At 42.2% G+C, this 24,338-nt stretch overlaps 1 protein-coding gene across 12 annotated transcripts in view; it reads left to right on the forward strand.

Moving 5' to 3' along the window:
- The window catches only part of nav2a (neuron navigator 2a), a 1,099,168-nt gene that overhangs the window by 1,003,069 nt on the left and 71,761 nt on the right, over window positions 1-24,338 (forward strand). For 7 of the 12 annotated variants that reach the window (XM_043705381.1, XM_043705372.1, XM_043705375.1 and 4 more), the window contains 2 exons: window positions 8,133-8,156; window positions 10,318-10,407. In XM_043705381.1, coding sequence (XP_043561316.1) covers window positions 8,133-8,156; window positions 10,318-10,407 — 114 coding nt within the window. The remainder of the gene's footprint in view (window positions 1-8,132; window positions 8,157-10,317; window positions 10,408-24,338) is intronic. The other 5 variants (XM_043705374.1, XM_043705377.1, XM_043705384.1 and 2 more) reach the window with 1 other exon arrangement.

Consider the following 24,338-nt stretch of genomic DNA (forward strand, 5'->3'; position numbering starts at 1 on the left):
TGAATTCCTGCTTGAAAGATACTGTTTTTACTGTACACACCTTGCTGTTACATTGGTAGCATTTAGAAAATTAAATGGCACTAAGGTATTATTACAGACAATTTTAAATTAAATGCAGTGTTTTCAGAGTTGGCATCAGACAGTTCTTTCTTAGCATCTGCATTAAGCAATGTTAACATGTCACAATGTTATGTACCTGGTTGTCAAGGAAGGGGGAAGTTATTTTTCTGTGCTATGATTCATCACTTTTTAAGCAACTGTTTTGGAAAAAATATATTGTTCCACCATTAACTCACTCTCATACAATTTAATTTTGCTTTGCGTATACGATCATTAACATCTTGTGACCACACCCGTGATGTCACTTCAGCTGGGAGTTGCGTGCAAGCTGTTACTTATGTTTTGACTCGTACTTCAAATGTCTCTGCCCAATAAGGTTGCGAGGTGGTTCAGAAATGTGATAGCTTGGTTAGTGTCCTCTGGTTTTGTCCCTCTGAGCAGTTCTTATCACATCAGTGACAGTGACTAAACACTCAGCTCCAGTATGATGGCAACAATAGCTCTCAGCAGGCCGCTTACGCCCAGGGAGTTGATGGTAGGTGGTGGTCCTAGTTTTGGTCAGTTATAATTGCTGAAATTGGAGTGGAAAGTGAAGAGTCTGTGTAAATCTATGCACAGGATTTTATTTTCATTGTGTGGGTTTCATTCAATTTAATGCAAAGAGCATAAAGCAAAGAGCTGCAGACGCTGGAGATCTGATATAAAGAAAAGCAGAAATTGCTGGAAAAACTCAGCAGGCCTGGCAGCATCTGTGGAGAGAGGAAAACAGAATTAATGTCTTGAATTCTGTGACCCTTCCTCAAAACATTCTGAAGAACGGTCACTGGACTCACAATATTAACTCTGTTTCACCCTCCACAGATGCTGCCAGACCTGCTGAGTTTCTTCAACACTTTCTGTTTTTCTGTGTATGTCAGTCGGAAATAGCTTCAAGTGTAAACTGGAAGAGCAACTTGCTGAACTTACTGTGGTATTTCATTTTACATGATCTGGTTAGTTATTTTTTTTTAAAATCAAGAGGTGTTCTCACTTTGCAGTGACTTGATTAATAAATAAACTATGTAAAAAAGTATTAAATGCACAAAGTAATGCTTACATTAATTGTATCTGTGTTCTGTTTTAATTTAAACTTTTCATAATGTTTCTATTCTGGCCTTAATGATGGCTCTTAAAAGCACAGAATGGCATGTCAATTGAACTAATTAACTGTTCTAATATAAACATTTAAGAAAAATGATTCATGACAAGTTAAATTGACCCTGTTAGATAAATCCTGCTGTTGCCTTTCGAAATAAAGGTTGTTATTGTCAAGTGCTTGAAGGTGTTTTGGATGAGGTACAGAAAAAATTACTGATCAGGGCGTGGGCAAGTTTTTAACCTTTGAAAGCATCTAATCTGAACATTACAATTGTGAGCAGTGTTGTTTCCTGGTGCATTTGTTCAATGATGCACTATTTATTTTTAGCATTGTTTGTCTTAATTTTCTCTACTCTTGGCATAAAGGGTCTTCATTCATTCCAGTGTGACAGTATTGCAGCAGAAGGTAATTACGTTTGCTGCAAAACAAGCAATAAAGTATTGCCATTAAATGATTCCTTCAAAAACATAGTGAGTCATTACCCACAGGTCATCGCCTTCAGCTCGTATTGAGCTGCAGTTTTAGGATTGTTTTTAATTCAATCGACTCACTCACTGATTTGTTAATTTCTCCCATGCAACAAAAACAAAGAGCAAGGGAGATTTCACAGGGTCTGGGATCCGCAGTCGTCCCTCGATGATTGTTAGTCAAACAGATTATCTGGTCATATAGCTCACTGCAGTGTGTAAATTGGCTGTCATCTTTTACCCACACAACCACAGAAGTGCTTAATAGGTTGTGACGTTTAGATGGCCCCCAGGCTGTGAATGCCACTTTCTGTATTTGTTTTATAAGGGGTCAGTTTCCTGGATGGCTGGTTTGCGATGGAGAGTATGGGTTCAATTCCTGCACCGGCTGAGATTATCATAACGATTCTGCCTTCTCAACCTTGCCCCTCATCTGTGGCATGGTGATCCTATGGTGACTTTACCCTTTTTACTGTATTTAATATGGACACACATATATCTATATCAATCAGATGCATCTTAGAAAGATTATTTACACACATAACTGGACATATATACTTGGTATATAGAGATATATAATATGGACATGTTATATACATAGAACATAAAACAGTAAGCAACAGCACAGGCCCTTCGGCCCTCAATGTTGTGCCAGCCTTTTGTCCTACTCCAAGATCAAATTAATCTACATACCCTTAATTGTACTGTCATCCATGTGCCTATCCAAGAATCACTTAAATGTCCTTAATGTATCTGACTCTACTACCACTGCTGACAGTGCATTCCACGCACTCACCACTCTCTGTGTAAAGAACCTACCTCTGACATCTCCCCTAAACCTTCCTCCAATCACCTTAAAACCATACCCGGTTGTGACAGCCATTTCTGCCCTGGGAAAAAGTCTCTGGCTATCCACTCTATTCATGCCTCTCATCATCGTGTGCACCTCTATCAAGTCACCTGTCATCCTTCTTCGCTCCAATGAGAAAAACCCAAGCTCCCTCAACTTTTCTTCATAAGACATGCCCTCCAGTCCAGGTAGCATCCCAGTAAATCTCCTCTGCATCCTCTCTGAAGCTTTCACGTCCTTCCTATAATGAGGTGAGTAGAACTGACAAATATTCCAAGTGTGTTCTAACCAGGGCACTATTGAGCTGTAGCATAACCGCACACTTCTCAAACTCAATCCTCCTGCGAATGAACACACCATACAACTTCTTGACAAACATATCACATGGACATGGACAGCAAGATCCCCCTGTTCCTCCACACTACCAAGAATCCTGCCTTTAACCCTGTATTCTGCATTCAAATTCGACATTCCAAAGTGAATGACTTCACACTTTTCCAGGGTTGTACTCCATCTGCCACTTATCAGCCCAGTTCTGCATCCTGTCAATGTCCCATTGCAACCTACAACAGCCCTCCACACAATCCACCACTCCACCAACCTTCATGTCATCAGCAAACTTACAAAACCACCCTTCTACTTCCTCATCCAAGTCATTTATAAAAATCACAAAGAGCAGAGGTCCCAGAACCAATCCCTGTGGAACACCACTGGTCACCGGGTTCCAGGCTGAATACTTTCCATCTACCACCAACCTCTGTCTTCTGTGGACCAGTCAATTCTGTATCCAGGCAGCCAAATTCCCCTGTATCCCATGCCTGATATATATTTAGCTACACACACCACATTTTAAATTTATTCTTCTTTCTATATTGTAAGTTGCTTTTGCTTTTCTTCGCAACTAGGGTCATGTTATTAAACATAATTGAGTAATATCAACAGAGGCAAGTGCTTTTGTCGGTTTTCACTTACATTTCAGGGACCACCACTCACAGCAGTCATGGCAGACTGGAATTGAACTGCTTCTGTAGAATGATTGAGTATTGCAATTTGTCAGGTTTATACACGTTTACGCCATTGGATATTCTGTACACACCTTCCTTGGGAAATGAGAAACTTTTTTGCCCGCAAAAGTCAAATGAATGGACTGTGTGCAATTTTGACTTGGAGTTGCTATGCTGGATTCTGAGCTGTATACATTGTGGGGGAGTTACCTGGACACTTTGTTCCAGGAGTCAGTCTCAGCCCTTAATGTAGGCAGAACTTTGATTAGAGTAGATTCCCTACAGTATGGAAACAGGTCCACACCAACCCTCCGATGAGTAACCCACCCAGACCCATACCCCTGACTAATGCACCTAACACTATGGGCAATTTAGCATGGCCAATTCACCTGACCTGCACATCTTTGGACTGTGGGAGGAAACCAGAGCAGCTGCAGGAAACCCATGCAGACACGGGGAGATAGCCACCTGAGGCGGGAATCAAACCTGGGTCCCTGGTACTGTGAGGCAGCAGTGCTAACCACTGAGCCACCATGCTGTCCTAACTGTGAAGTGAATCATTGATCAGGGACAAGGGGATATGGCTATGAGTCAAGCAGATACAGGGAATCAGTTGTTATAGATGAGTCTCAATCCCTGACATTTTCCAGCAGATGTGAGGTGTTTCCTACCTAACTTGATGAGGAGGGGGACTGCCAGGAGGGTGAGCAGATTGATCATGACACGGGAGGGAGAATGCCATTCAAGTTGGGCACGTAAGCAAAGAGAAGTATGATAGTGATAGGGTGGAATATAGTCTGGGGAATAAAAGCCCGCTGATGTTTGTGTTTGGTTCCTCAGCACTTCATAAATCCTTCTGCAGATGAAAATCGGCTCACTCTGCAAAATCAGCTTTAAGAATAGAAAAGTAGAAGTATTTTTATTCAAGACTCTTCAAGCCTCTGTAACTTTATCCACCTATGATGACTGCATCCGGTCCAACACACACACTTTCTACTGACCCTCCAAAACAAACACACAGTGCATTACCCTCCCTTTGCCCCTACACTCTTGGGGAATGTTTTCAGTTGGGCAGCCTGCGCACTCTGCAAATCTCCCCATGAACATATTTTGCTTATCCACCTCCCTGTCTTCTGTTAAAGCCATCCTTAAGGCCGAGCTCTGTGACCAAGTTTTTCACCTAACATTGACTCTGTCTGCTCACCATCTTATCCTTTGAATTGCAGAAGCCAGATTTTGTGTCTTTAAAGCACTTAGGCTTCGTAAACAATCGTAGTTTTACCTTGCAATACGGCAGCAGTGGGATTATAAATGAGAACTGTGCAACAGCTGTGAAGAGTTATTGAAGTGATAATTTTATAAAACTGATGCAGAGCAATAGGGTTTTGAAATAATTTGATAAGTTAGCTCTGCCACATAGATTTCAGTAATTGTATTTCAAGGGATCAAATGAGTTGTTTTCTCTGTGTAATGACTGAAACCGCATCTGGAATTCTTCAACTCTGTTGACAGACTCGATTCAGTGGCAGGCTGCGAGCAAAAAAAACTAATTGCATTTTAACTAAATTATGAATTAATGTGCTGCCAAACACCATTATACATTTTGAAATAGCCCTTGATTTTTTTAAAGCCAGTAAGATCTTTGAGCAGCAAGGTCTAAATTCCATGCTTGGTCAGTATTTAAATATCATTCCAATAAAACACATACAAATTAACTCTGAGCTGCACGCACCTTCTCACATCCCCCCTTTTTTAGTCCAGAACTCCCCATTCCCTTTTCCAAGTCCCAAATCCCCATCTCCCTATCTCCTTTTTCCTAGCCATGATGTTTGCCATCCCTTTTCCAAGTCCCAATCTCCTCTGTCCCCTCTTCAGTTCATCAGTGGTAAGATATGAGATGAAAATTAATTGCATTTTAAATAAATTATGAATTAATATGCTACCAAACACCATTGTACACTTTAAAATATCACTTAATTTTTTTCAAGCAAGTAACTTGCTTTTTGAGCAGCGAGGCCTATAAATTGCATGCTTGGTCGGTATTTAAATGTCATTCCAATAAAACATATGCAAATTAAACTTGAGCTGCATGCACCTTCTCATATTCCCCCTTTTCCCAATTCCAATCTCTCTCATCCTCCTTTTCCCAGGTCTTGATCTCCCCCATCCATTCTTCTCAAGTCCTGATCTCCCTATCCCTGCTTCCCAAGTCCTTATCTCTCCCAAGCCCCTTTTCCCAATTCCAATCTCCCCTATCCCCGCTTCCCTAGTCTAATCTCCTCTACCCTCTCTTCCCAAGTCCCAATCTCTCCATCCCCTCTTCCCAAGTACCAATCTCTCCATCCCCTCTTCCCTAGCCTCAATTTCCCCTATCCCCTCTTCAGTTCATCCATAATAGATTGATTCAAATCCATTGAAAACAGATTAATTTTAAGCAGCCAAAAAGGCATCATTTTCTTCAGACTCACTGAAGTCAGTCTGATCAGCGGTTCCTTCGATGGTGCATTTTCAATTCCCAAAAGGCAAACCAGTCTGAATTAACAGCAGCAGTATAAACAGGTTTTTGTTTGTCACTAAACCTTGTGGAAGGAATGAGTGTATGCCACGTCAATAAAAATGATGTGTCATATCGTATCGAGAGAGGGCAGGAGATAAATTGTGGGGCAGGGGGGTGGTGGTCATCTGAGCAGATTCAAAAGAGAACAGCCATGGATGTATCAAAATGCTGGGAATTTCAAGGGAACCTGAACAGCTAAGCAGTGTGCCTGGTGTGGAAACTGACCGCCTGAAGGTGATCAATCATTTCAACACCTCCTCTTGCTTCATCATTCAGCAGAAGCACTTAACCAACACTACTGTGCTCCTGCCAGTTAAACTGGAGTGAATATACTGTTTGACTTGTAGGTTCCTTTTAAAATTGCACATTATTTTGGAACTTCAGAACACGAGTAGTCCATTCAGCCCCTTCAGAGTGTTCCACCATACAGCGAGATTACAGCTGATCACTGGTCTAACTCCATATACCTGCCATTGGCCTACTTCCCTTAATACTTTTGCTGAACAAAAATTTCTTTATCTCAGATTTAAAATTAACAATTGATCCAGCAGCTACTGGCATTTGTAGAAGAGAGTCCTAAACCTCTCCCACCCTTCCTAACATCTCTCTTGAATGGTCTGATCCTAATTCTCAGTCTGTGCCCCTCGTTCTAGAATCCCCAACCAGTGGAAATAGATTAGATTAAATTACTTACAGTGTGGAAACAGGCCCTTCGGCCCAATACGTCCACACCGACCCGCCGAAGTGCAACCCACCCAGACCCATTCCCCTACATTTACCCCTTCACCTAACACTACGGGCAATTTAGCATGGCCAATTCACCTGACCTGCACATATTTGGACTGTGGGAGGAAACCGGAGCACCCGGAGGAAACCCACACAGACACGGGGAGAATGTGCAAACTCCACACAGAGAGTCGCCTGAGGCGGGAATTGAACCCAGGTCTCTGGCGCTGTGAGGCAGCAGTGCCAACCACTGTGCCACCCTGCCGCCCATTTGTCTTTTCCTATTAATATCTTTAAAACTTTGATCATATCAGCATTTTACCTTTTAATATCTAGAGAAGACAGGCCTAATTTGCATAATCTCTCCTCAAGTCTAAAGTCCAGGTATCAACCATGCTAAGAAATTTAATGGAATCATTTATAAGGGTTACATGTAAAGTTGCTTTGCACCATTATGCCAAGTACAGTAGATTTTTGTAATCTTAATGTCATACTAATGTTTATGAATTTATAAAGGATGCATTATGTTATTGATAGATTTGTACGTTTTCTGTAAAAGAGAGTGCAACTCATAGTTTTATTGCTAACATTGTGTGCAACACAATGTTCTTTTTTAATGTCTTGAAGTTAGAATTAGAGGACCATGTCCAAGGGTAAAGAAACATTGGGCAGAATTCCTCCTTCTGAGCACCATCTGGTGACCCCTGTGTGACAGTCTGTGTGAAAGTGGGTATAGAGTGTGGACAGACTTGGCTGAACTTTGTGACAGCCCCCCACAGTTAAATAAGCATTTACTTTCACAGTTCCGAATTCATGCAGGAGGATTGAAAACCTGGGGGAGATGCTGAAATTCTGCTAGTGTCTCCAAAATTGTTTCCATTTCTCAACGATGAAGACTAAGGGGACATTAAATGATAAAATCCACTACGGTCATTGTTAAAATCATAGTCAATGAGTCATTCGGTACAGAATAAACACTACAGCCCATCAAGTCTGTGTCAACCTATCTACACAAATCTCACTTTCTAACTCTTGGCCCGTAAACTTGAATGTTATGAAATATGCAGTGCTCATTCATATATTTTTTGCAAGGATTTCAGACTCTATTACCCTCCCAGGCAGACTGCCAGCACACTCTGGGTGAAAAATATTTTCCTTAACTTCTGTCTAAACCTCCTGCCCCTTCACCTTAACATGATGCAATAATCAATGCAGATAGATACTTTTCTTATATATAAGTATTGTGTAATAATACTATACTTAGTTTTGCTTTGTAACCTTTTTATCCACACAGCTTTTTTAAAAATATTACATTTTTTCCTTGTTTCAGCCTGAAGAAAAATCACAGTCAGAGGTAAGTGTACTTTAAAATCATAGAGTCAAATAATTGAAATTGCTAGTTAAGGCCTATGGTACAGAATGGAATTGCAAAGCAATAGCAGAAGGATGAGCTAATGCATACAATTGTAATAGGATATTTGAGTTTTACTGAAAATGGATATGTTTTGTTGAAACCTTTTGTCACTCATCAGAATATTTCACATGACTACTGATTGATGTGAAGTTAGCTATTTTATGTTGCTACTGGTGTTGCCATGAAGCCAAAAACAGTCCTATCTGGTTTACAGTTTAAACAAAGCTTAGCAGTTAAATGTTGATCAATATTAATATTACTCCTCATGGCAACAGCTCTACCAATCAAAGTCCATTACTATAGAAGTCAGCACTGTTGTCTCATGTAGATGGATTTTGGTTTTGCCTTTTAATTAGTATTCTTGCAAAATGTCCAGATGAGAGGAATACCATATGCTTAAAAATGTTCTACCGAATGATTGTCCATATGATGCTTGTCAAATTCATTGTAAAGAGGTTGTAAGTTTACTCGCTGGACCTCCGATGAAGCTCACTGATGATGTTACCCAGCACAGTGACGAAATGTCTGAGAACAAATCTGCCAGCTTAGTGAGCAAATTTACAACCTAATCCACAACCTCAGCAAAAAGCTTCTCTATCATTGTATAATGGAAGAGCAGGAGAAGAAATATAGTTAATATTAATCTGGATTTTCAACACTGTTTTGTTAAGGCAGATCTCAATATAGTTACTTAGAATTAATCAGAATCACATTTGACTGCATGAATGAAGAAATGGAGAACAAATAGCTGTGGATGGTGGGATGTGGGGTGAGAAAATTTCTCTGATTGGTGTTAGGTATGATGTCCCACAGGATGCACTGGGGAAATTCTTTTTCAATGCAAACTGTCTGACTTTGAGAGTTGAGGAAACAGTATGAGGATTTTCTGTCAAGCGAAAGCAACACCAAACTAGTATGGGATTGTGGTTGGGAAGAGGGCAAGAAGGGGACAGTACAGCAAATTATCCCAAAGATTTTCACCAAGCATAAGGAAAAGACAGGTCAGAGAGCTACGGATGCAGCATTGTGTCAAGCAATATGAAACTGTGTTTAAAAGTAAGTCACCTAAAGGAAATTCATCTTAAGACAGTAGGATTATAAATGGATCATAAAGTGTACATACATAAACTTTTAAAGGTGATAGGATGTCAATTCGGTCTTAAAAAGGCAAACAAATCTATTACTTATGTTAAATTAAACAGATGCAGAAATTAAGAGATACTATTGACTCATTCCTCATGCAAATTCAGGGCATAGTAAGAGCAGCGTATTGTTTTGACAGCTCACTTTCAGAGAAGTACTAAAGTAATGAGAAAGGTTTACTGCCAGTTCCCTCAGATGCAAGCAAGAATGATGATTCTGCACACTGACCAAACTAGAACATTTCTGATGACATGCTTAAAGGATGACTTGATAAGACTCTTCAAGTCCTTGGGCGGCATGGTGGCTCAGTGGTTAGCACTGCTGTCTCACAGCACCCAGGGTCCTGGGTTTGATTCCTGTCTGTCTGTGTGGAGTTTGCATTCTCCCTGTGTCTGTGTGGGTTTCCTCCGGGTGCTCCGGTTTCCTCCCACAATCCAAAGATGTGCAGGTCAGGTGAATTGGCCATACAAAATTGCCCACAGTGTTAGGTGCATTAGTCCAGGGTAAATGTTGGGTAGGGGGGTGGGTTTCTCTTCGGGGGGCGGTGTGGACTTGTTGGGCTGAAGGGCCTGTTTCCACACGGTATAGAATCTAATTATGATACAGTTGAGACAGATAAAGTCTCCCCAGCTGATTACTGTCAAAGACGAATTAAGGATGAGGTTAGAAAAAATAACTTTTTATAAGCAAGATATTAGAAGGTATAGCTTTTGTTGAAGCAGAGTTCATAAGTCTTATTAGAAGAAAATTAGTTTATTATTTAATTCAGCAATATAAAGACTGCATGGAGTACAAACGTGTAAATTAGATGTCTCCTGAGATGAAAACCACTGGATGATGTACATAACCTGTCTGCGAGGTGTCAGACTGTGTCAGAAAAGTGTTAGATAATAATCTTGAAAGTGGCTTGACTTTTCCGAACAGAATCAAATAGAGATTATGACGTTTAACTTTGTAGTGTTCTGGCCTGCAGATCCGCAAACTTCGGCGGGAGCTCGATGTTTCCCAGGAGAAAGTGGCAGCACTTACGACGCAGCTTACTGCTAATGTAAGTAACACCTGGGGGAGCAGGGTGTGGAGACTGAAAGCAGCAATCGCTGAAGTAGTCTTCGGCTGCTCAGAAGAACTGTTTTAGCTATTTTATTGGAAACCTGCTTTTGCTGTTGCACTTCTCTCCAGCAGGCAGAAAGATCTAAGCTGGCAAATGGCATACACAGTGGGAATGTGTGAAATTTTCCACATTGGCAAGAAGAATAAAAAAAATTATATAAATGGCAAGATATTACAGAGCTCTCAGATACAGAGGGGTCTCAATGTACTCATGCATGAATTGCAGAAGGTTGGTAAGCAGGTACAACAGGTAATTTGGAAGGATAATAGAATTCTGTGTTTCGTTATGAGCAGAATTGGATACATAAGTAGGGAGGTTATCTTCAGTATTACAGGGGAATGATGCAACCACAACTGGAGTGCTGTGAACAGTGTTAGTGTCCTGATGTACGGAAAAATGTAAAAGATTGCAGGCAGTTCACTGAAGTTTCATAAATCGAATCTAGACTCAAAACGTTAGCTTGCTCTCTCTCCATGGATGCTGCCTGACCTGCTGTGATTTCGAGCATTTTTTTTGTCTTCAGCACAGACTCCGGCATCTGCAATAATTTGCTCTTCATAAATCTAATACCTCGAATGAGTGGTTGTCTTGTGAGTAAAAGTCAAAACAGACTAGCATTGCATCCACTGGAGTTTAGATGAATATTGATTAATTGAAACGTGACCGATTGATTCAACTTGAAATATTTTCAGGAGGACTTGACAGGTTAGATGAGGAAAGAGTGCTTCCACATGAAGGAGAATCTAGATCCAGGGGCTACTGTTTCAAAATTAAAATGCTGCCCATTGGAGTGTAGTGATCCAATCAGTCATGAATTTATTGAATGGTGAAACAGGCTGGAAAGACTAAGTAGCCTATTCTGAATTTGTATGTTCCTACTGTTGTGCTCAAGTGTAAATGATGGTGTCACTGGGCTATAATCGAGTACCGACGTTAGTAATATCTGGATTAGTCCTGGTGCTACATGCTCGTGAAGGTTATGAATAGGAGGATAGAGCAGATGAATGCATGGCTGAGGAGCTGGTATATGGGAGAAAGATTCACATTTTTGGATTATTGGAATGTCTTCTGGGGTGGAAGTGACCTGTACAAGAAGGATGGATTACACCTGAATTGGAAGGGGACTAATATACTGGCAGAAAGATTTGCTAGAGCTGCTTGGGAGGATTTAACCTAATAAAGTGGGCGGAAGGTGGAACCAGTGAGGAAAGAGATCAATCTGAGACTGGTACAGTTGAGAAAAGAAGTGAGTCAAACAGTCAGGGCAGCAGGGACAAAATAGAGAACAAGGTAGGACTGATAAATTAAACTGCATTTATTTCAATGCAAGAGGCCTAACAGGGAAGGCAGGTGAACTCAGGGCATGGTTAGGAACATGGGACTGGGATATCATGTACAGAAATGTGGCTCAGGGATAGACAGGAATGGCAGCTTAATGTTCTAGGATAGAAAGGGAGGCAAGAGAGGAAGGGGGAGTGGCGTTTTTGATAAGGGATAACATTACAGCTATACTGAGGGAGGATATTCCTGGGATTACATCTAGTGAAGTTATTTGGGTGAAACTGAGAAATAAGAAAGGGATGATCACCTTATTGGGATTGTATTATAGACTCTCTAATAGTCTGCTGGAAATTGAGAAACAAACTTGTAAAGAGATCTCAGTTATCTGTAAGAATATTAGGGAGGTTATGGTAGGGGATTTTAGCTTTCCAAACAGAGACTGGGACTGCCATAGTGTTAAGGGCTTAGATGGAGAGAAATTTGTTAAGTGTGTACAAGAACATTTTCAGATTCGGTATGTGGATGTACCTATTCGAGAAGGTGTAAAGCTTAACCTACTCTTGGGAAATAAGGCAGGGCAGGTGACTGAGGTGTCAGTGAGGGAACACTTTGGGACCAGCGACTATAATTCCATTAGTTTTAAAATAGTGATGAAAAAAGGATAGACCAGATCTAAAAGTTGAAGTTCTAAATTGGAGGAAGGCTAATTTTGACGGTATTAGGCAAGAACCTTCGAAAGCTGATTGGGGCAGATGTTTGCAGGTAAAATCTGGAAAATGGGAAGCCTTCAGAAATGAGATAACGAGAATCCAGAGAAAGTATGTTCCTGTTAGGGTGAAAGGAAAGGCTGGTAGGTATAGGGAATGCTGGATGACCAAAGAAATTGAAGGTTTGGTTAAGAAAAAGAAGGAAGCATATGTCAAGTACAGACAGGATAGATGAAGTGAATCCTTAGAAGAGTATAAAGGCAGTAGGAGTACACTTAAGAGGGAAATCAGCAGGGCAAAAAGGGGGCATGAGATAGCTTTGGCAAATAGGGTTAAGGAGAATCGAAAGGGTTTTTATAAATACATTGAGGACAAAAGGGTAACTAGGGAGAGAATAGAGCCCCTCAAAGATAAGCAAGGCGGCCTTTATGTGGAGCCGCAGAAAATGGGGGAGAAACTAAATGAATATTTTGCATCAGTGTTTACTGTGGAGAAGGATATGGAAGATGTAGAATGTAGAGAAAAGAAGGTGACAACTTGAAAAATGTCCATATTACAGAGGAGGAAGTACTGGATGTTTTGAAATGCAAAAAAATGGATAAATCCCCAGGACCTGCTCAGGTGTACCCTAGAACTCTGTGGGAAGCTAGAGAAGTGATTGCTGGGACTCTTGCTGAGATATTTGTATCATCAATAGTCACAGGTGAAGTGCCGGAAGACTGGAGGTTGGCTAATGTAGTGCCACTGTTTAAGAAGGGAGGTAAGGACAAGCCAGGGAACTATAGATCAGCCTGATGTCGGTGATGGGCAAGTTGTTGGAGAGAATCCTGGGGTAAGGATGTATATGTATTTGGAAATGCAAGGACTGATTAGGGATAGTCAACAAGGCTTTGTGTGTGGGAAATCATGTCTCACAAACTTGATTGTGTTTTTTGAAGAAGTAACAAAGAGGATTGATGAGGGCAGAGTGTTGGCGTGATCTATGTAAACTTTAGTAAGGTGTTCAACAAGGTTCCCCATGGGATACTGGTAAGCAAGGTTAGATCTCATGGAATACAGGGAGAACTAGCCATTTAGATACAGAATTGGCTCAAAGATAGGAGACAGACAGTGGTGGTGGAGGGTTGTTTTTCAGACTGGAGGCCTATGACCAGTGGAGTGCCACAAGGATCGGTGCTGGGTCCACTACTTTTTGTCAGATATATAAATGATTTTGATGTGAACATAGGTGGTATCGTTAGTAAGTTTGCAGATGACACCAAAACAGCGAAGAAGGTTATCTCCGATTAAAACGGGATCTTGATCAGATGGGTCAATGGGCGGAGAAGTGGCAAATGGATTTTAATTAATTTAGATAAATGCGAGGGGCTGCATTTTGGAAAAGCAAATCAGAGCAGGACTAATACACTTATTGGTAAGGTCCTGGGGAGTGTTGCTGAACAAGAAGACTTTGGAGTGCAGGTTCATTGTTGCTTGAAAGTAGAGTCGCAGATAGATAGGAGAGTGAAGAAGGCATTTGTTGTGCTTTCCTTCATTGGTCAGAGTATTGAGTACAGGAGTTGGGAGGTCATGTTGTGGCTGTACAGGACATTGATTAGGCCGTTTTTGGAATATTGCATGCAGTTCTCGTCTCCTTCCTATCGGAAAGAAGTTGTGAAACTTGAAAGGGTTCAGAAAAGATTTACAAGGATGTTGCCAGGGTTGGAGGATTTGAGCTATTGGGAGACATTGAACAGGCTGGAGCTGTTTTCCCTGGAGCATCGGTGGCTGAGGGGTGACCTTATAGAGGTTTATCAAATTATGAGGGGCTTGGATAGGATAAATAGACAAAGTCTTTTCCCTGGGGGGGGGGGGGAAGAAGAGTCAAAATTCGTGGGCATAGGTTTAGGGTGAGAGGTGAAAGATGTAAAAGAAACCTATGGGGCAACTTTTTCATGTAGAGGATGGTACATGTATGGAATGAGCTGCCAGAGGAAGTGGTGGAGGCTGGTACAATTGCAACATTTAAAAGGCATCTGGGTGGGTATATGAATAGGAAGAGTTTGGAGGATATGGGCCGAGGGCTGGCAAGTGGGACTGGATTGGTTTGGTTTATCTGGTCAGCATGGACGGGTTGGACCGAAGTGTCTGTTTCCGTGTTGTCCATATCTTTGACTCTGTGAATATTCTAGGGACATGGGTTTGAATCCCACTATGGCAGAGGATGAAATTTAAGTTCATTCAATAAAATCTGCAATTAAAAGCTCATTTATAGAGGACCATGTCACATGGTCAAAAACATAACTCACCTGGGTCACTAACGTCCTTTAGGGAAGGAAATCTGCCATCCTTACTTAGTCTGATTTGCATGTGACTCTAGATCCACAGCAATATGGTTAATGCTTAACAAAATTAAAGATGGACAATAAATGCTGGCCTCGCCAGTGATGTCCGTATCCCATGAATGAATGCATGAAGGCTTGTAAATTCAAGTGTTAACAGTGTGTGGAGTAATGTTTCTCTCAGGGCAATGTTTGATTGCTCTTTCACATTCAGGTTATTTTTGTAATGACATTGTTAATTATTGGTTGAGTAATACATTAATCCAGCTATTAATTTTGGTGATATAAAATCAGTTGGTAATAAAGATATTACAGAATACAGTAAGGATTGTTACGAAGCACACAGGAAGTGTGTCTCTTAAAAAAGGAGTAGGAGTTATTTCAAATGTATGACAGTTATCCACACTTAGTCTGTTTTGAAACTATTTTCCAGTTTATTGTAAGCTCTTTTCAGTGAATAATTTTAAGGATTTTATAGGAAATGCAACCTAATATTTTCAAATAACAATGTTGTTCTTCTCTCTCAATTAAATCTCTTACAAATAAATTGCAACACTTATGGGATCAATCCACACATGACGTATTCCAAGTAGCATCTCAGTTTGACTAATCGACTGTTAGGAAGTGCCACTGAGCTAGCAAGCATGACATGACCTCTTGGCTTTTCTTTCCTCCTTTATGGCGAGTATTTGGCCTCTGTTTTGTGTCTTCCATTGATGGCAGTGATAAATCAAGAATGTGCTTATTTATTTGATGCTACAAGGTTAAGGGCCAAAGCCCATATTGTACCACACTGACAAGGTTGCAAATGGTAGTTGTGAAGACTAAATAAATCACCAACTGATAATTAGCTAACGTTGATATATGGTTTTTAAACTCTATTGGAGTAAGTCTGAAGTCCTGAAAAAAAAATGAGTCCAGGAGAGAGTGTGCTGAGTTGTTATTTTTCAAACACAGGGTGATGCATTTGTTTGTATCTGACACACCACAACATAACAGAAACAAATACCAACATATTAAATCATGTTGTGTGTGACCTCTCTTCAAAAGCAAAGTCATTGCTACACACTCTCATGTTTTCACTGCAACTTTAACTCATGACGCAGTGTGTCTGCAGCTTCACATCACAAATCCAGTTATTCAAATATTTGTCACATTGGGAGATGAGGCAAATTATGAAAGATTTTAAAAATGGTTCAAATATTCCCGACTCAGGCGTTCCCAGGTTCAATTCCCGACTCAGGCGACTGACTGTGTGGAGTTTGCACGTTCTCCCCGTGTCTGCGTGGGTTTCCTCCGGGTGCTCCGGTTTCCTCCCACAATCCAAAAATGTGCGGGTCAGGTGAATTGGCCATGCTAAATTGCCCGTAGTGTTAGGTTAAAGGGGTAAATGTAGGGGTATGGGTGGGTTGCGCTTTGGCGGGTCGGTGTGGACTTGTTGGGCCGAAGGGCCTGTTTCCATACTGTAAGTAATCTAATCTAAAAAGAATGAAGGGTAATAGAGAAAAGGCAAGAAAGTAGAGTTTAGGATTGTCAGATCAGCCGTAATCTCATTGAACACAGATTTGTTGATCAGTTTGAGTTCGGAATTCCGGATTCTCATCCCCTTTATTCTCCTGCCAAACAAGAATCTATCCTCCTCCACCTTCAAAATGTTCAATGACTCTGTCCCTACTGCTGACTAAGGCAGAGAGTTCAATTTACTTGACCATCAGAATTGTATGATTTCCTTGGGTAAATAAACAGAGTAAATTGATGACGTGTGCATAATTTTTGAGTTCCCCGTATGTTCTGTATCCCTGCACAACAGAGAAGGGGCATTCAGCTGGCTCGCTCTTTCTCTTTCCCTGACTGGTTCCAATAGTGCTGCTTAGAACGCCATCTAAGGTGTGTCCATCTTCAAAATAGTGGTTGGCAGGGGATGCTCTTTGAGGGTGGAATTTTAATGTTGTTATGTTTTTACAAGAATGGTCCAGAAGTGAGAAACCTCAGCAATAGATTGAAGATGCCAGGACTACTCTCGTTGGAGCGACGAAGGCTGAAAGGAGATTTGCTTGAGGTTGTCAAGATTATGAGCGGGCCAGAGGGCATAGATGAGGAGAAATTGTTCCCATTCGTAAAATGAGAGGGTAGAGTGATAGGCAAAAGAAACAAGAATGATGTGAGAAAAAATTGTTTTCACACTTTTGTGAGTAGTTAGGGTGTGGAATGCATTGCCTGGAAATATGGTGGAGGCAGGTTCAGTGAGGCATTCAAAAGGGCTTTGATGGTTATTTGGATAGAAATTGAAATAACTCTCCAGAGGGCAACATCCTGTCACCAACTCACCCTTTATTAACACATGGAGAGTTCTTGACACTGGTCCAGGTCCCTCAGAGACAGCTGTCAGAGTGAACAGAACTTCTGACACTCCTGTTTTTTTTTACAGTGAAAGACACAAAGTGCAAGAATCTTTATTCAAATTCCATCACCAGGAAGATAGGAAAACACCCGGGTGGCCAGTGACAAACACTGCCCTTCACAAAGGGCAGTGCTGTGTGATCAAAAACAGTGAGGGGGAGGGTAGGGACTAAATCAAAATAGAGTTGAGGGAAGTCCCTGTTTATTTTCTTTTATGATTTTTTTTCTTTATTTTTCTTTTTTCTTTTTTTTTAATTAACCCCCACACTACCACCTAAGTGCGGTAATGCTTATTTTATCCCAGTAGACACTGTTTATATTTTTTTTTCACGAATCTTTATTCAAATTCCACCACCAGGAAGATAGGAAAACACCCGGGTGGCCAGTGACAAACACTGCCCTTCACATCAAAGGGCAGTGCTGTGTGATCGAAAACAGTGAGGGGGAGGGTAGGGACTAAATCAAAATAGAGTTGGAGGGAGAAATGATGCACTCCACTCCCCGCGGCGCCCACCTCTCCCTGAATAACTCCAGGGTGTTGGTGGACACCGCGTGCTCCTTCTCCAAGGACATCCGGGCTCTAACGTAAGACACTCCTGTTTATTTTTTTTATTTTTTTATTTTTTAATCAAAATAGAGTTGGAGGGAGAAATAATGCACTCCACTCCCTGCGGTGCCCACCTCTCCCTGAACAACTCCAGGGTGTTGGTCACATCAAAGGGCAGTGCTGTGATCGAAAACAGTGAGGGGGCGGGTAGGGACTAAATCAAAATAGAGTTGGAGGGAGAAATTATGCACTCCACTCCCTGCGGCGCCCACCTCTCCCTGAATAACTCCAGGGTGTTGGTGGACACCGCGTGCTCCTTCTCCAAGGACACCCAGGCTCTAACATAAGACACTCCTGTTTATTTTTTTTATTTTTATTTTTTTTTTAATCAAAATAGAGTTGGAGGGAGAAATAATGCACTCCACTCCCTGCAGTGCCCACCTCTCCCTGAACAACTCCAGGGTGTTGGTCGACACCGCGAATTTCTTGATTATCTTTTTTTACAAAGTGAATCGTCACTCCTGTTTATATCTGTCAGCCAGGGCTTCCTGATTGGACCAGATTAATAAACCCCAATCGGGAACTCAAATACTATGAGGTCCACCTGGCTGACCTCATTACGTTCACTGCAGAAGTAGTGTCCAGGGTATAGAGGGGAGAAAGTAGGAGATCGGCACTGGGTGATGATGCTTGTTTGAAGAGTCAATGAGAGCACATTGGGACAAATGTTCTCCTTCTGCGCTGTAACCAATGTGTGATTTTCTTTAGTATTTTTAAGTTCCGAGCAGGTCCATTTCCAGGACTTATTTTCCACGCCCTAAATCCAGTCCTCTCTGAAGTCCAGCTGTCTGTGTGATGTTCCCAGCAATGGTGGGCTGGTGGAGTAGGGCCATTCACAGACTGACTCTTGAAGGACAGCATGTGGGAGGGCCAGTCGGAATGCTCCTGGCTGAGAGTTTCCACCACAAGAGATAAGTGCTCCCTCTGTAGGTGGGTAACACAACAGTGTCTCTAGCTAGGGGTTTTCTCTGAAATTGACCTGACTACATGAGTCCATGCAATCGCAGAGTAGGAACCGTTCTATGTGGTGGTCTTGCGGTCCTCAGATAGGGATGTGTATTGGGTATTGAAGGACACCTCACCAGCACCCCAAATCAGCCACCCATTTCACCCCACCCAGTCTACTCTCACCCCACACCCTCACCCAATACCAGAACCCGTCTCAAGGCACCTGCTGGGCTTCACTGTCAGCAGAAAATAGACAATAGACAATAGGTGCAGGAGTAGGCCATTCTGCCCTTCGAGCCTGCACCACCATTCATTCTGATCATGGCTGATCATCCTTAATCAGTATCCTGTTCCTGCCTTATCTCCATAACCCTTGATTCCACTATCCTTGAGAGCTCTATCCAACTCTTTCTTCAACGAATCCAGAGACTGGGCCTCCATTGCCTTCTGGGGCACAGCATTCCACGCACCCACCACTCTCTGGGTGAAGAAGTTTCACATTCTTATGCTGTCACTGATTTGTCCCAGTGTGGGCACTGATAATTAGCTCCCCTGTGTTGCCGGGCAGATAAGTGGTCCCACTCATATCCCAGCCTACCTTGGAGGAGCAACTGCTGTGTTATGAGATTTTCTAAGGATTTTTGCTTGCTGGCCTGCTGCTTCAAGGGCCTGATTGCCCAGTGGTTTATTCCTTGCTCCGTGAACAAAGTTATGGAATCTCAGGACAGTTATGGCACACAATGTGGCCATTCAGTCCACTGCATGTACAGGAGCCCAACTATCGTTACAAGTACATCATGGGGCATTATTTGCACAGCAGTGTTGATCTAATATGCAAACTATGACTTTCCAAACATTCCAGTTTGTCAATGTAATCCCTCTACCCCAGCAACTTCCCTGTTGCTCCCAATTGCAGAGGTCAAAGCTAAAAATAAGATGCAGCTAGGTCACATTTTCAGAGAGTAACTTGTGGGATACTTGTTTCATGGAGCTAAATTCTGTGATGGTGAGTAGAAAGTGGAAGGTGATTATGCCAAAGTTACTGAACTGCTCTATGTTAAAATGCACGTAGCTTTATAACTGGAATCACTTTGCTCTTCAAAAATGATGATACTTATTACACATTTTCATCGTGAAGCATTATATGAATTATTGAGTCTAAAATGGGGAGGTAAGTAGGTATGTTCAGACTGGAGGTTGGTTCACGTGATGCCACTATTTAAGGAAGGTGTTAAGGAAAAGCCAGGGATTTATGGACCAGTGAGCCTGACATCGGCGGTGGGCAAATTGTTGAAGGAATCCTCAGAGACAGGATTTACATGTTTTGGAAAGGCAAGGACTGATTAGGGATAATCAACATGGCTTTGTGTGTGGGAAATCATGTCTCACAAACTTGATTGAGGTTTTTGAAGAAGGAACAAAGAGGATTGATGAGGGCAAAATGGTAGGTATGATCTATATGGACTCAAGTAAGATGTTCGATAAGGTTCCTCATGGGAGATTGGTTAGCAAGGTTAGATCTCATGGAATACAGTGAGAACTAGCCATTTGGATACAGAACTGGCTCAAAGGAAGAAGAAAGAGGGTGGTGATGGAGGGTTGTTTTTCAGACTGGAGGCTTGTGACTAGTGGAGTGCCACGAGGTGTGGGGTCCACTGCTTTTCGTCATTTATATAAATGATTTGGATGTGAACTTAGGAGGTATGGTTGGTAAGTTTACAGAAGACACCAAAGTTACTGAGATACAGGTTACTAGACTGGATGAAATTGAAGTGCATAAGGAGGAAGTGTTAGCAATTCTGGAAAATGTAAAAATAGATAAGTCCCCTGGGCTGGATGGGATTTGATTCCTGAAGAAGGGCTTATGCCCGAAACGTTGATTCTCCTGCTCCTTGGATGCTGCCTGACCTGCTGCACTTTTCCAGCAACACATTTTTCAGCTCTGATCCCCAGCATCTGCAGTCCTCACTTTCTCCTGGATGGGATTTATCCTAGGATACTCTTGGAAGCCAGGGAGGTGATTGCTGAACCTTTGGCTTTGATCTTTATGTTGTCATTGTCTACAAGAATAGTGCCAGAAGACTGGAGGATAGCAAATGTTGTTCCCTTGCTCAAAAAGGGGATTAGAGATAACCCTGGTAATTATAGACCTGTGATCCTTACTTTGGTTGTGAGTAAAGTGTTGGAAAGGGTTATAAGAGATAGGATTTGTAATCATCTAGAAAGTAATAAGTTGATTAGGGATAGTCAACATGGTTTTGTGAAGGATAGGTTATGCCTCACAAACGTTGAGTTCCTCAAAAAGGTGTCCAAAGAGGTGGATGAGGGTAAAGCAGTTGATGTGGTGTATATGGATTTCAGTAAGGCGTTTGATAAGGCTCTCCATGCACAAAATACAGAGGTATGGGATTGAGTGTGATTTAGCAGTTCAGATCAGAAATTGGCTAGCTGAAAGGACATAGGGTGGTGATTGATGGGGAATGTTCATCCTGGAGTTCAGTTACTAGTGGTGTACCACAAGGATCTGTTTTGGATCTATTTTTATAAATGACCTGGATGAGGGCATAGAAAAATAGGTGAGTAAATTTCCGGATGATACTAAGATCAGAAGAGCTGTGGATAAGTGACAAAGTATGTTATAGGTTACAGACAGCCCTGCAGAGCTGGGCTGAGAGGTGGCAAATAGAGTTTAATGCAGAAAAGTGTGAGGTAATTCACTTTGGAAGGAATAACAGGAATGCAGAGTACTGGGCTAATGGCAAGATTCTTGGTAGTGTAGATGAGCAGAGAGATCTCAGTATCCAGGTGCATAGACCCTTGAAAGTTGCCACCCAGGTTGATATGGTTGTTAAGAAGACATCCCGTGTGTTAACTTTTATTGATAGAGGGATCAAGTTTCGGAACCATGAGATCATGCTGCAGCTGTACAAAACTCTGGTGCGGATGCACTTTGAGTATTGTGTACAGTTCTGGTCACCGCATTATAAGAAGGATGTGGAAGCATTGGAAAGGGTTCAGAGGCGATTTACTAGAATGTTGCCTGGTATGAAGGGAAGGTCTTATGAGGAAAGGCAGAGGGACTTGAGACTGTTTTCATTAGAGAGAAGAAGGTTGAGAGGTGACTTAATTGAACATATAAGATAATCAGAGAGTTGGATAGGGTGGGCAGTGAGAGCCCTTTTCCTCGGATGGTGATGACTAGCACAAGGGGACATAGCTTTAAATTGAGGGGTGATAGGTATAGGACAGATTAGATTAGATTACTTGCAGTGTGGAAACAGGCCCTTCGGCCCAACAAGTCCACACCGACTCGCCGAAGTGCAACCCACCCAGACCCATTCCCCTACATTTACCCCTTCACCTAACACTACGGGCAACTTAGCATGGCCAATTCACCTAACCTGCACATTTTTGGACTGTGGGAGGAAACCGGAGCACTCGGAGGAGAATGTGCAAACTTCACACAGTCAGTTGCCTGAGGTGGGAATTGAATCCGGGTCTCTGGTGCTGTGAGGCAGCAGTGCTAACCACTGTGTTAAAGGAAATTTCTTTACTCAGAGAGTAGGAGGGATGTGGAACCACTGCCTATACCAGTAGTAGACTCTCCAAATTTAAGAGCACTTAAGTGATCATTGAATAGGCATATGGATGAGAATGGTATAGTGTCGATTAGATTGGCTTCAGATTGGTTCCACAGGTCAGCGCAACATGGAGAGCCGAAGGGTCTCTACTGTGTTATAATGTTCTGTGTTCTACGGAGGTGTAGTGGACAGCGAAGAAGGTTACCTCAGAATACAACAGGATCCTGATCAGATGGGCCAATGGGCTGAGGAGTTGTAGATAGAATTTAATATAGATAACTGTGAGGTGCTGCATTTTGGAAAAGCGAATCAGATCAGGACTTATACACTTAATGGTAAGGTCCTGGTGAGTGTTGCTGAGCAAAGAGACCGTGGAGTGAGGTTCATAGCTCCTTGAAAGTAGAGTTGCAGGCAGATAAGGTAGTGAAGAAGGCATTTGGTATGCTGTCCTTTATTGGTCAGAGCATTGATCATAGGAGGTCATGTTGCAGCTGTACAGGACATTGGTTCGGTCACTATTGGAATATTGTGTGCAGTTGAGCTGTCCCTGCTGTAGGAAGAATGTTGTCAAAGTAGAAAGGATGTTGCCAGGGTTGGAGGATTTGAGCTATTGGGAGAGGCTGAACAGGCTGTGGCTGTTTTCCCTGGAGTGCCGGAGACTGAGGAATGACCTTATAGAAAAACATGAGGGGCATGGATAGGATAAGCATATAAAGTCTTTTCCCTGGGGTGGGGGAGTCCAGAATGAGAGGGCATAGGTTTAGGGTGAGAGGGGAAAGATATAAAAGGGAGCTAAGGGGTTATTTTTTCATGCAAATGGTGGTGTGCGTATGGAATGAGCTGGTACAATTACAGCACTTAAAATGCATCTGGATGGGTATATGAATAGGAAGGGATCAGAGGGATATATGTCATGTGCTGGCAAATGGGACTAGATTGGGTTAGGATCTGGTCGGCATGGACCAAAGGGTCTGTTTCCATGCTGTACATCTCTGTGACTCTTAATATTTGAAGTACTTTTCTTTGTATCAGGCCTCAAGTGTCTGACCTTGCTGACTTACCTGTCAGCTTCATGTCTGGAGAGGATGTTGCATTTTTTTTGCCAGTTTTGTTTTTGGCTGAAGTGCTGTTGCAGTGGTCATTTATTTTTACTGGGTGTTAAAATCACCCAGCAACTTCCAAACCCATGACTTCTACCACTGAGGATAAGGGCAGCAGAGACGTGGGAACACCAACACCATTCCCTTCTGGTCCACTCACCATTCTGTCTTGGAAATAGTTTCTGTTCCTTCAATGTCACTGGGTCAAACTCCTGGAACTTCCTCTCTCGCGACATTGTGGGTGTAAGAACAGCATTTGCAGCACTTCCAGAAAGCAGAACACCATCACCTTCTCTGAGGTAATTAGGAAAGGGCAATAAATGGTGGCCCAACCAGTGACACCCCCCTGTGAATAAATAAAACAGAAGTCATTGGGTCGAATTTGTGGTCTTTCTAATAGTCACTTAGGAGGTAGGGCAGGTTATGTCATGCGGAGGGTTGGTGACCTGAATCCTGCTTTACTGCCCCATCAGCAACTGAGGCCTATAAATGGCCAACTAGGGACCACTTTTAAGAGTTTCATCCCATTCCTTTTGGGGTTTGCCCAGTTGCAGGTGGGTCTGTTACCTTGTGGCATTCGTGACAGCTAAAACCATGTATCCCCATGCATGGGCCAATTACCTCAATGAGAGAAACTCAATGCCTTATTGAGGGATTGGACATTGGCAAGGGCTGAGAGCCACCCCCTTTGTCTTGCTGCCAGTTCCCCACAACTACCCCTTAGTGCCTGTGCTAGTCGACTTCCTCTCCCATCACCACCACCAAGGTCTCATTATTTCTATGGTGCCTTGGCCATTCATGATCCCAGGATTCCAGTGGATGTCCTTTTGGTTTAATTCATTCTCTCGGGACGTGGGTGTCACTGACCAGGCCAATATTCGTTGTCTATCCAAGGGGGTTCCCTGCAGCAGCCATTGCCTCTC

Source organism: Chiloscyllium plagiosum, chromosome 16, assembly GCF_004010195.1.
Source record: "Chiloscyllium plagiosum isolate BGI_BamShark_2017 chromosome 16, ASM401019v2, whole genome shotgun sequence".
NCBI lineage: Eukaryota > Metazoa > Chordata > Chondrichthyes > Orectolobiformes > Hemiscylliidae > Chiloscyllium > Chiloscyllium plagiosum.